This window comes from Mustela putorius, unplaced genomic scaffold, assembly GCF_011764305.1.
Source record: "Mustela putorius furo isolate JIRA1106 unplaced genomic scaffold, ASM1176430v1.1 tig00000596_pilon_pilon_pilon, whole genome shotgun sequence".
Classification (NCBI taxonomy): Eukaryota; Metazoa; Chordata; class Mammalia; order Carnivora; family Mustelidae; genus Mustela; species Mustela putorius.
This window is the reverse complement of record NW_025421428.1, coordinates 10,271,946-10,284,978: the sequence shown is the minus strand read 5'-3', so window position 1 is coordinate 10,284,978 and position 13,033 is coordinate 10,271,946. Positions and strand designations below refer to the sequence as shown.

Here is a 13,033-nt window from a genome sequence, read left to right as displayed (position 1 = left end):
GTCCACCTCAGAGAAAGCTACATAAGGAAAGCAAAGCCTGTATTCACTGGGCAAAAGGCCCACGTTCCAGGAACAGGCCCGCAGTTCACCAGAAGGGCGCCAGAAGGGCCCACCCCAACCACACACAAACACGTCCCCAGACTCCGACCCGAGGAACCCTGTCCAGGGCCCCACCTGGACATCCCGCAGCAGCTGAGGCAGGTGGAAGTGCCATTCCTTCATGAAGTTGGAGAGCTGCAGAATGAAGCCCACCGTGTGGTCAGCCTCCTCCAAGCAGGCCAGACTCTGCACGGTCCTCACTGCGCTGAGGCACTGGGAGGGAAGACCGGTGGACGGGCTCAATCAGGGACCTGACCCACCTGCTCTTCCCTTCAGGACCGCTCCTGAGCCCACAAACGCAGAGGCGATGGCACAATGGGTACCTTGGCTTAGAAGTTTCTGGATGGTCCAGAATGGCCCAGACCCCCCATTACCCTCAGCCCCCACCCGTATGATGTCGGCAGCCCCTCACCTGTAAGGTCCGCTCCTGGTGAACCCCCACGAAGTCCAGGGCCTCGGTCAGGAAGTTGTAGCGCAGAGTTTTGAGAAGCCGCTCCATCAAAGACATGGAGAGGCGGTAGACCCCCGGCCAAGAGGGGGCATCCACGGACTTCCGAGAGGTGCTCGGGGTCTAAGACACAAAGAGCAGACAAGACCAGGACACACACCGATGTATCCAGCTGAGGAGTGCAGCATGGCCTCCTCACAACACAGCAGTGAAGGCAGCCAGGCTGCTTGGAGGAAAAAAACCTGGAACGGCCACGGCCATGGCCTGGTGGCCAGCAGGGCCTGAGGGGTCCCAGGCCCATTGTTACACGGCCAGAGCACTCGGCGGAGATTTAAGAATCCTGGGTTCTAGACTCAGGTCAGCCACTAACTACCTATGTGAGCTTCTCATGCTAGGAACTGGGGCGGGGACGGGGAGGAGGCCACACCATCGGGCATCACATGAGCCTCTGAAGAGCGGTTTCCTGGGTGAGTAGGAGATCAAAGACAGGGAGGCTTTTCTGCTGTAGCCACAGTCCGCCGGCAGCCCCGGCCCCCGGGCGGGTCCCGGCACTCACCTGCACCGTCCCATTGGAGCTAAGCTGGTACACGCTCAGTAAGGGCAGACAAATGCTCTGGGTGATGCCAGCTCCAGCCACTGCTGTGGCTCCCTGAGAGGGAAAGGATAGGAATGAGCTGGGACTTCCCCAGCCCCATCACTCCTGGGACCTGTCCCCTGCAGCCACCCTGCCCAGCGGCAGCTGGCACTCTCGGGCAGACCAGAGCTTCTGGGACCATCACAAGCAGGGTTGGAAGCCGCGCAGCACAAGTGAGAGGCTCCCCTCTGCCCGCGGGCTTGCGTCCTACCTGCTGAGTGCGAGCCAGCGTGAGGAGCAGGTGCAGCGAGGCCTCGGTGAAATGCAGGTTCTGCTTCATGCGCAGGCTCACCTCCAGAGTGGTCAAGAGGGTGGGCAGGATGGGGAGCCTGCGGGTCACCTGGAGCCACGAGTCACCATCCTCGTCCACCTCACACAGCTCCTTGGCCAGGTGCAGGCCCAGGACACACACCTGCCAGCGCCCAGGGGCAGAGATGGGCGAGAGTGAAAAACGCAGCGCAGGGGAGGAGGAGGAGGACAGGCGGCCCTCACACACGACTCCAAGTGAGCCTGACTCCAACGACCCGAGGTCTCTCCTGACCCTCTCAGGGCACAATGACTCCATCCTTGCTAATAAGCCACCTGCCAGCGACAGTTCTCGACTCTTCTGTCCAATTACCAAACTTCCCGATTCTCACCTGCTCGCTGCACCCACCTCTGCCCCTCTCGCCACACCACTGCACCCACCGCCCAGGTGGTCTTCCTCCACCCTCCCAGCCCCTCCCAAGTGGAGTTTTCACACGAGTGGGTCTTTAAGCTTATTTTTCACCATAACGACCCAGTAATAAATACTTTCTACACCTCTCCCTGTATACACATGCTGGTGTATTTTCCTTCCCTTCCAACCTGCAAAGCACACTGAACTTTCTTTACGCGTTATCCTACTTCATTAAAAAAATACTAATTGTAACCAAATGAGCTCAGTTTGAGACCCACTACAGTGAATCAGGACGCGGTTTAGAAAATGTTCAATAGCGCATCCAGCGTGACCCTCCCAAAGCCCAGCTCTTCCTCGCTTAACTCAAGTCCTTTCCTCGTTCACTTGGAATCCAGATTAAAGATGCTGCTAAAGCCGCTGACCATCCCGCCCCCCACACTCCAGCTTCACCCCAGCCTCTCCTCCGGGCACCAGGAGACTCAGACCACGGCTCACCAGCCCTGTTCTCGCTCCCAAATCCTCCCTGCTCCCGTGCCTGCCTGGCTCTACCAACGCTTTAAGTCATGGCTGAAAGGGTGGTTTCTCGCTGAGTCCCTAGGTTAGGTGAGAACCCCAAGGTGTGGGTTCTCCTGGCATTTCTTCCGTGCGGACTCGCCATGATTGAATCCCCACGTCTCCAAGTCGGATCTGCTTTGTCAATGTCCTCCACCAGGCTGCGAACTCCAAGGGCAGTGACTACATGTCTCGTTCACTAACCGCCCCAGGGCCTGGCACCAAGCAGGCAGTTTATACTTGCTGGATGTGCGAGGGCAGGACACACTACTCCCCAGGGCGCTCCCTCACCCCGTCACGCTGGTCCTTGTGTCGCGGCCGCGAGCAGTCATCAGTCTCCATGCTGTCCTTGTCCTCTGTGGCACCGCCTGATGCCAGACTATGGCGGGTCTGGTCAAAGAGCGCAATCACCTCTTCTTGGAGGGTCTCACAGACGTTTAGCACCAGCTGGGAGTACTGGGGGACGTCACTCACTGCAGAGCACAGGCAGGGAGGGACACGGTCATGCTCACGTCAACTCTCAGGGAACACCGAACGTTCCCTCCCCAGAGAGAAGGTACAGTGCTGAGAGGAGGGAATCTGCCAGGGCTGGGGGGATAAGATGGGAGAGGAAGAATTTTTTATTTTTTAAAGACTTTATTTATTGATTTGACACAGAGAGATCACAAGGAGGCAGAGCAGCAGGCAGAGAGAGTGGGGGAAGCAGGCTCCCCGCCGAGCAGAGTGCCTGACGCAGGGCTCGATCTCAGGACCCCAAGATCATGACCCGAGCTGAAGGCAGAGGCCCAACCCACTGGGCCACCCAGACACCCCAAGAATTTTTTTTCTATAGATTTTGTTTATTTCGAGAGAGAGAGTGCACAAGCAGGGGGAGCAGCAGAGGGAGAGGAGAAGCAGACTCCCCGCTGAGCAGGGAGCCTGATGCAGGACTCGATTCCAGGACCCCAGGAGCATAACTCGAGCGAAAGGCAAACACTTAACTGACTGAGCCACCCAGGGATCCCCCCCAAAATTTTCTTGACATGTGTTCTAAGACTGTCAGCTCAAACCACACAGCAGAAACGTCTGGCTCAAAACCGGACGAAGCCCCACCAGGCCAGCTGCCAGTGGGGTGGGAAGCCCGCTGTCCCCACTCCGCTGCCCCTCACCTCTCATCTCCTTCATCTGCAACACTGTGATGAACGCGGAGAACACCCTGGCCTTGGTCTTCTCCATGAGCTGTTGGTCTGCCTGTAGCACTCCTTCTAGAATCTCCGTCAAGGGCCCAAGGATTTCATCCACAGACCCTAACTCTCTAAAAACAGTAAGGGGCGGAGAGGGTAGGACAACACACCCCACATGAGACCACAAAATGCCCCCACTTCATCTCAGGAGGCACACCGGGCCCCCTGCCTTGCCCCCATCTGCTTGCTAGGTCAGTCCCATTCCCGGCGATGGGAAGCGAGCCCGTTCCACACCCATGTTCTCCCCCTCGGGAAAGTTAAGGCTCAGTGGAGAGGAGCGGGCAGGGCTCACCTCTTCCACTGCCGGAGGAGGATGAGCAGCAGGGTGCACAGCATGGAGCCCAGGCGGAGGCAGTTCACGGAGGCCGGGACCAGGAGCTGGGGGCGGGGGGGGGGGGGGGACAGCAGATGCGTCAGAAGTTGGGCTTCCTGCAAGCTGACACCTTTTCCCTGGAAGAAATGTGGAATCTCCCAGACACACTTACTAAGGCTTTGGTCCCATCGAGCACGTCAAGAAAGAGCTGGCGGCGTACCGCCGAGTCTGTCAGGTGCATGACCTCCGCCTACAAAGGAACAGGAGAAACAGGGCACTGGGGAAAATATTCCAGACTCTAGGAGCCAGGAAACGTAGGGTCTTCCATCAGGCAATTAGTCACTGTTAAGTGACAGTCTTCCTAATTAATTGTCTCCCTGCTGTCTGTCAACCCTGAGATGTGGTCAAAACCGGGTCAGCTTCGCCTCCTCCTCCTCCTGACAATGTCTTCTGCTCAGACCCTTCAAAGGCTCCCTTCCCAGTGCTCTGGAAATACAAGAGGCCAAGAGGCCCCTGGGAATCTGGTCCAGAGGATTCTGGTAGCACTGCCGCTTGTGCTCGCCCCCTTTCAGCCCCCCGACCCCCTCCTGCCACTTGAACACAGCACACCAGGCTCTTTTCCGCTCAGGCCCCTTGCACATGTGGTACCATCTGCCGAGACGACTACTCCCCACGTGCTCTCTGCCTGGAGAGCGCCTTTGTACATTCAGGTCTCGGACTGGACATGGCCTCCTTGGAGAGGGACTCTCTCACGGCTCCTTTCCTGCTCCAGTGCTCACAACCCTAGCATCCTGATGATCTGCTTCTTCGTGTCACAACCTCAACACAGATTTCTTTGGGAATTAGTTTACAATTTGCCTCCCTCGTGGGCCACTCTCCCCTAGATCAAAAACCTTATCTGCCTTCTTCACTGCTGTATCCCCGGATGCCTGACACATGGTGACCATTCCATTAATATCTGTTAAATGAGTAAGGGGATGGTCCATATCCTAGACTAAATCAGACTGTTCTCCTAAGAAGAAAGAGGGTGGCAGGATTTTTGGAGCTACAGTTCAGGACCTGTTGCCTATCCTGTACTGCCTGGGAACACAGGTAAGAAAACTCACAACTTCTGGTGGTAATGATGATCACTGGACTTATTGTGGGAATCCTTTCATGGTGTATAAAAATACTGAATCATTCTGATGTCCGCTTGAACCTAACACAATATTATTTGTCACTTACGCTTCAATTAAAAAAAAAAAAAAAAGAGCTGCTGTCCAGCTAGGGCCTTAAGGCAGGTGACATACAGGCTCCCCACGTCGGACTCGAGCATTCCCCAAAGACCGCCTTGCCCTCTGCTGTGTCTGCAATCTCTGGGGCTGCAACCACAGTGACACAGCAATGTCCCCAGGTCATGGGCAGTCTGGCACAGGGAACAAGTCACTCAGGGAAGATGTAAGGTTAAGAGTATGCTTGGAACAAGGGACATGCATCAAGCCCAAATTATTCATGAAGTCAAGATATCTATCTGGATTCCCCAGAGAAGAACAGTTCAACACTAAGTCCCCACTGCACAACATGACCAGGTGAAACCACACACACACACACACACACACACACACATACACATACACGCACGCACAAAGAAAAAACACAGACTCTTCTCAAAAGCTAGCTCTCTCTCTAAAAACCAACTCTCTAAAAACCAACTCACAGACATAGAACATAGACAATGTCTCTGTTCTTTTTCTGAGACCAAGAAATGCAGTTTCTAGAAGTAATGAAAACAAACTGCTCCTTAGAGAGGGTGCTGTGGCAGCTGTCCCAGCTGCCTGCTGACCAGTCCACGAATATTTACCCAGCTCAGGGCACACACCCGAACAGGTGACGCGACACGTGCAGGAGAAGCAGATGCAGGAAGGGAGCCCCTGAGACCCATCCAGGGCCTCAATGGCAGCTCCCGGAGGCTTTTATGAGTGTTGCAAGAGATTTTAAAACACTTCTCTTTTTCTTCCAGGTCCCTAGTTGTCTCCAACACCCTGAAGAGCCCACAGAAGGCCCGGTCTGCGGGCCCACAACTGTTACGTTTCAGCTCTCAGGGAAGATCCCTGGTTCATCCTTCATCCCCGGGGGCTGTCTCTGTCAGGCATCCTGGCACACGGTTGCTAGGATACCCAGGCGAAAACCACTCCGAGAGGCTCTTACGTGGCTGGTGGCAATGATGAGCAGCATTCTCCAGGCGGAGACCAACATCTGATACTCCACCAGGGAGGTGCAGCCGCTGCCCTCCGTGTCAGCTGTGTGAGCCGCCAGTGACTTGACGTATCCCGACCAGTAGGCAAAGCGCTTCTCGCTGGAAAATTTCTTAAGCGTATCTTTTAATGACTGATCTAATGAGCCCCTAGGTGTCAAGAAAAAACAAAACCTACAGTTAGGCGTTGAAAGAGGACGGAAATGTGATGGGCACAGACCCTTGTCGAGGCAGAGAAAGCAACCTCACTTGGGCTTAAAGGCAGACGGCTCCGGTCACCTCCACTGTGTGGGGCTCCTACTTCGTGCTCAACATAATGGGTTAGGTTGAGGCCTTTTCCAGGATTCCTCCTCCATAAAATCCCAGGCACATGGAGTTTGCTTCACAATAACTCTCTCTGACAATCATAAATGCCATCAATAGACTGGCCAGGGACACAACTCAGCGGCCCTCCACCAATGGCTCCAAACCAGCTCTCTCCTCTGCCTTGGCTCAAAAAGCCATGCCCCCCATGGCAGGCCACTGCGCAACCCCTCACCCAAACCTTAAATTAAAATCTTGAAAGGGGAAAGGACTCACTTAACTACATAGTATATCTCCAAGCAAATTATCTTCATGATGAGGGCACAGGTTTCCAGGACACTGGGCTGTGGAGTGAAGAGCAGATTAGACACCAATCATGAGGAGAACCCCTGCCCTGGTGTCCCCTTCAATGGAACAGAACAGGGACCTGACACCTGGGAAACAAGGAAGCCCAATCTCTATCAGATGTGAACGGCACCCACGATGGCAGGTCTGCGGGGTCTCCAAGCAAGTGGAGAAGACCACGGACGGAGCCATCACCGCAGGGCCGGGCATGCCACGTTCCTTCCCAGCAGATGGCAAAGGGAGAGGAAGCAAGCACGTCTCTGAGAAAGAAGCCTCCAGTGAAGAAAACACTCCCGTTGCTTACCGAGGGGATGTATCGTTTCCTAGCCCGCAGTCTCGCCGCCCAGCCTGCCCTCCCGCGGACTCTCCGCCCCGTCCCACTCTTCACCCTGGCTTACCTCAGAGGTTTCTGAGGGAGGAGAAAGCGTTCCAAACAGCGGACTGGTTAAATTCTCCCAAAACTTGGGTCTGAAAAGAAAACACATTTGGAAATCTTACTTTCTCTGACGCAAGCCTTCCTGAAGTTCTGTCCCCCGCCCCAGCTGGTTTCTTGTCCATACTGTACCCTGTACCCGTCTCAGTCCTAACATGTTTCATGGGTCAGCTGCTCCTACATAAATGAAACAGGTTCCAAAGATAAAAATTATGTTTTCCTGTTAAAAACACAATTGTATGTATATTCTAGAGTTGACCAATAAAAATTCTCATGGGGCACCTGGGTGGCTCAGTCATTAAGCATCTGCCTTCAGCTCAGGTCATGATCCAAGCGTCCTGGGATCGAGCCCCGCATCAGGCTTCCTGCTCAGTGGGAAGCCTGCTTCTCCCTCTCCCACTCCCCTGCTTGTGTTCCCTCTCTTGCTGTCTCTCTCTCTATGAAATAAATAAATAAAACATTTCAAATAAATAAATACATACATAAAAGTAAATAAAAACTCTCGTGATTTGTGCCACCATACATTTTCCTCAGTCCCACAAAGAGTGGGGAGGGCATAAGGACACGGGACGCCTGTGGTCACAGCCTTCTGAACGTCCCTTCCCTTTCTGCAAATAGGGTCCTGGAGAACAGGGGTTTCATTCAGTTCAAGGGCCCAAGGAAACCACCCTCATCTGCAGCTACTGGTACCAAGAACAAGGGATTGTGACGGGGTTAGCAAAAGGGAAGAACATACAAGGCAGGAAAAGGAAGGTGCCCCAAGACAACCCCATCTCTGCCTTCGGGTGAACAGGACACCTGCTGGCAGCGGCAGCAGCAGAGAACGGCGCCGAGTCAGGCTCCCGCACACCAAACCAGGCTCTGAGCACAGACTATGCGTCTGCCAAGTGAGCTGTCGCGACAAACCTCAAAAGTATAAACCACTGTTATTCCCATTTTGCAGACATAAGCCTTGGAAGGCAATCCCTCCCAGAGTCAGACTCACTTGGTTCTGAGGACCAGCATGGCACTGTCCCGCCGGTCCTGCCACAGGGCGTGCAGGAAGGCAATGGCTGCCCGATGCAGCAGGGGCGGACACCAGTAGCGGTCCTGCTGCTGGGAATCAATCAGATCCAGCACCGCGTGGAGGCAGCTCCACGCGCCAAGGCTGAATTCCTGCAAGAGGGCCAAGCCACAGTTCAGCCCCTCAGCCGCCACCCAGCAGCGCACCCACCCCCTCCCCCAGCTTCCTCCCAGGCACCGGCTCACCTTGGAGCCGTCACTGCCATCCTTCACCTCCAGGTTCAGAAACAGTTCAATGAGGCCTGGCTGAGTCTCTACCGCAACCGTGAGGAACTCCAGAATCATGACTTTGATGCGCATGTCCTCAATCTTGCTCTGCAGCCGGGTCAGGAAGGCATCTCGAATGGCAGCTGCATCGTTGCCCAGGCAGGCGTATACGGACATCGGGGCCACCTGGCAGACACCGAACACACAAACGTAGGGCTCTACATTCAGAAAAACCTCCACGGGCTCCTGCAAAACGTACTGGAGAACTTGTAGAAAATGTGTGGAAAGGGAAACACCCAGATGTATAGCTCTAGGTTAGAAGGGACGTTGCGTCAAACTACAGTACAAAAGGCCCACCAATTGGGATGCCTGGGTGGCTCAGTTGGTTAAGCGGCTGCCTTTGGCTCGGGTCATGATCCCAGCGTCCTGGGATCGAGTCCCACATCAGGTTCCTTGCTCGGCGGGGAGCCTGCTTCTCCCTCTGCCTCTGCTACCACTCTGCCTGCCTGTGCTCGCGCGCTCTCTCTCTCTCTCTCTCTGGCAAATAAATTAAAAAAAAAAAAAATCTTAAAAAAAAAAAAAGGCCCACCAATTCATGGAAGAAAAAGTAATCAACATAAAAATATGCATGACCTCTCTCATGGTTAAAAATATGCAAGGTATAAAAATGAGATGATACCAATTTGCCTATTCAATTAGCAAAGATTGAAAAAACTCATAGGGCCATTGTGGCAGGGATACAGGACTTAGCATTAGTACAAACTGTTGGAGCACCAGGCTGGCTCAGCAGGTGGAGTGTGAGACTCCTGATCTTGGTGCGGTGGGTTCAAGCCCCATGATGGGTGTGGAGATTAGGTTTAAAAAAAAAAAAAAAGGCATAAACTGTTACCATCCTTTTTGGAGGATAATTCAGAAATACCTAAAAAAGTTAAAATGTTCACTAATACCTAATTTTAAGGAACTGAAAACAGAAGTTAATGGAACTCTAGGGATAAAAGTCCTGCAGCACTGCCTGTAATAGTGAAAGACAAAAAAACAGCCCCAATCAGTTAGGGTGCATCCATGCTGGGGCATGCCACGCAAGCATCAGAGACAATGAAGCAGCCTAAATGTGCCCACACGGAAAGACCACAAGATCTGGTGTTCCATGAAGAAAGCTAGGCATACAACAGCATGAATGGGGCCCTTCTACTTTTGCAAAGAATAAAAGAACACACCAAACGTCCTTTAAACACAGATAAAAAGAACTCTGCCAGGGTGGCTCAGTCAGTTGAGCAACTTGACTCTTGGTTTCGGCTCAGGTCAGGGTTATGAGACTGAACCCTGCATTGGGGTCCCCACTTGGGCATGAAACCTGCTTAAGATTCTCTCTCTGCCTCTTCTCCCTCTCTCTCTCTCTTTTTTTTTTTTAAAGATTTTATTTATTTATTCGACAGAGAGAGATCACAAGTAGGCAGAGAGGCAGGCGGAAAGAGAGGAAGGGAAGCAGACTCCCCGCTGAGCAGAGAGCCCGATGCGGGACTCTGAGATCATGACCGAGCCAAAGGCAGCGGCCCAACCCACCGAGCCACCCAGGCGCCCCCCTCTCTCTCTCCTCTCTTAAGGGAAAAAAAGAAATCAGACCAATGAATACCAATCTGCTCCTAGGGATTCGTGGAACAAAGGGATCAAGTGCACCTTAATTTTCTATGTCACGTTTATAGGTTAAGGTTTCATTATTTTAAAATAAGTCTGTCTTTTGTAATCAGGAAAAAAATACCATCATAGAACAACATTTATGTGTGGTGTGTATGGCAACACAATATGTGTGCTGTGTGTATGACGCATCACTTTAAAAGTCAGAGAAGTCTTGGGGCGCCTGGGTGGCTCAGTCAGTTGAGTGCTCAGCTCTTGATTTTGGCTCAGGTCATGATCTCAGGGGCATGGGATTGAGCCTCTCATCGGGCTCCATGCTGGGCATGGAGTCTGTTTGAAATTTTCCCTCTCCCTCTGCACATCAGGTTCCCCACCCCCAGCTCATGCACACGTGGGTGACCTCACTGTCTCAAATAGATAAACAAAAATCTTTCAAAGTCAGAAAAGTCCAAGTTAGGTGTTTCCCTTGAAAGAAGGCAGGAGCGGTCTCAAACACCAAGTGAGCTTTCTGGGGCTTTAGCTGATTGAGTGGGAACCTACTGTGGCCAGACGTTTCAGCAGCTGGATGGCCAGACGCGGTAAAGCAGGATCGTGTTTGTGGTAGATGTACTTGGCAAGAACAGCAATGAGGTTGTTCCCATGGGCACCTGAAGCAGCACAGGAAATAGGTTAGACAGCAAGTGTGCCGAGTCAAGACCCTAAGAGAGGCTGTTGGTCACAAAGGCTCACACACAAGGGAAGTTACTGGCCTCAAGTCCTGGGAAGGCCAGAGAAAATCCAGGGAACCATCCGTTCTTTTTTTTTAGTAGCCAAGGGGATACCCAAGATTTGGAGGTAAACACCCCAATCCAATTCATTAAGAACAGAAAGGGGCTGTAAGACATTTTGAAAAAAAACAGGTAGTCTCTTACCAGGTTAGAAAAATATATCACACTGAAAAACTACACTGAAATGCACATATTACCAAATCCCAAAATGATACAAGTAGAATACATCTTAGACAGTACCTAACCACCTACTTAAACATGAGGAAACACAGTCCCGGAGGGATTAAATGAATAGTGTAAGACCCAGAGAGTCAAACCGTCAATATTTACCAGGTACGACCAACTTCTCTCCATGACTGACAAGGAGCAATCTTACCTCCACTATAATCTTATAAAGTAGGCACTACTATTATCCTAATTTTATTGACGAGAAAGCTGAGGCAGAGCTGCTTAATAATAAGCCAAGGTAACACGGCTGATTAGAGCCAAAATCTGAAGTCAGGCAGCCTGACTGTGAACACGGGTCCTTAACTATTATTCTGTCATCAACAGGAGGCAGAAGCAAAGGATGTTCCCACCCTCTTGTTTCTAAGTCCAGGATGGGAGCTGGTGCTCATTCCCAAATTCTCTCCAGGAATTAGTGAGAAAATACTGCTGGTCTCCAACAACACAGCCTGAAGTATGCCCTTGTGGGCAGAAGCCCTGCTGGTCAAAGAGCGATACATACCATGCTGTGTGAGAGCCTGCTCCAGGGGGGACACCACATTAGAAGGCGGTTTCAGCCGAATAACATTGTTGGTGACGGAGAATGCCAGTTTCACTGTCTTGATCAGCAGCTGGCCCTGCCCCTGGCCCTCTGCCCCATCGCTAGGGTGCCAAATGGAAACCAAAGTTGATTCAGACAACATGACTTCATTCACAACATATGTGCTCTCATGAATTAGATTCCAACAATAATCCCAGAGGTCAACAGCTTCTGTTAGAGGCCCCAGTCCAAGCTAGGAGCGAGGAGGAGCAATCAGCTCCCTTCGCTGTGTGCCAGTCTACACAGCAGCCACCAGGGTACATAAAGTCTACGTCCTAGGGGAAACAAGACTGTCTTAAAAAGCTACCACACATTAGCTTACACTGGAATTCTTAGAACACGCAGGCTCAGTAAAGACAAACGGGGAAGGGGGCTGGGAGCCCTACCTGCGGGGCTGAGCAGCCATCACCATGTCGATGGTGTCCACCCCGACGCCCATGATATTGATGACCGTCTGCCCAGCTTCTGTGTAGGCCAGGCTGCAAATGCAGAGAGACTGCAGGCTGGGGCTGTGACTGCAAGACAGACACGTTCCAAGTTACCAGGGAGCCACCAAGTTTATGACTGGAAGGGAAGAGCACTGTCCAAACCGAACCAAGGGGACATCAGTAATACAAAGCAGCTCTCTGCCAGATGAACACACTCTGATCACTCTGCTTAAACAGACTTGCTCTTAGGGCCGCCTGGGTGGCTCAGTGGGTTAAAGCCTCTGCCTTAGGCTCAGGTCGTGATCCCAGGGTCCTGGGATCAAGCCCTGCATCGGGCTCTCTGCTCAGCGGGGACCCTGCTTCCTCCTCTCTCTCTGCCTGCCTCTCTGCCAATTGTGATCTCTGTCTGTCAAATAAATAAATAAAATCTTAAAAAAAAAAAAAGTTTGCCTTCAGCTCGGGTCATAATCTCGGGCTCCTGGGATCGAGCTCCATGTAGGGCTCCCTGCTCAGTGGGGAGTCTGCTTTTCCCTCTTCCTCTGCCCTCACCACCCCCCCAACTTGTACACAAACATGAGTGCTTCTCTCTCTTGAATAAAAGTCCTAAAAAATAAAAAAAAATAAAAAAAAAAAAAGATTTGATCTTAGAAACTACCCTGTAAAGCTATCTTACTGTCTTATCAATTAATGGACAGATTTACTGAAATGAGTAATTATTAATCCACAGAAGAGACTGCACGGAGCCACTCAAACGAGACAGGTCTGTATGAAGTGGCACGGAAATGAAATTCCAGAGCAGTCAGTATAAGCAGAGGAAATCACGTAGCAGAAAACATACTAACTTCGTAGTAATCTCCCAGAGGTAGGTTCAGGAAGGGCGCTTTCTAC

General features: G+C 52.1%; 1 protein-coding gene across 1 annotated transcript in view; it reads right to left on the bottom strand.

Moving 5' to 3' along the window:
* NUP188 (nucleoporin 188) overlaps positions 1-13,033 on the bottom strand; it is a 49,223-nt gene that overhangs the window by 2,600 nt on the left and 33,590 nt on the right. Inside the window, exons 23-38 of the mRNA XM_013058806.2 lie at positions 12,104-12,232; positions 11,640-11,779; positions 10,686-10,792; positions 8,490-8,696; positions 8,227-8,396; positions 7,207-7,276; positions 6,740-6,807; positions 6,115-6,310; positions 4,100-4,177; positions 3,907-3,992; positions 3,540-3,685; positions 2,683-2,864; positions 1,393-1,593; positions 1,104-1,196; positions 512-670; positions 175-312 (exon numbers count right to left, since the gene is read on the bottom strand). Of these exons, the coding sequence (XP_012914260.2) occupies positions 175-312; positions 512-670; positions 1,104-1,196; positions 1,393-1,593; positions 2,683-2,864; positions 3,540-3,685; positions 3,907-3,992; positions 4,100-4,177; positions 6,115-6,310; positions 6,740-6,807; positions 7,207-7,276; positions 8,227-8,396; positions 8,490-8,696; positions 10,686-10,792; positions 11,640-11,779; positions 12,104-12,232 (2,170 nt within the window). The remainder of the gene's footprint in view (positions 1-174; positions 313-511; positions 671-1,103; positions 1,197-1,392; positions 1,594-2,682; positions 2,865-3,539; positions 3,686-3,906; positions 3,993-4,099; positions 4,178-6,114; positions 6,311-6,739; positions 6,808-7,206; positions 7,277-8,226; positions 8,397-8,489; positions 8,697-10,685; positions 10,793-11,639; positions 11,780-12,103; positions 12,233-13,033) is intronic.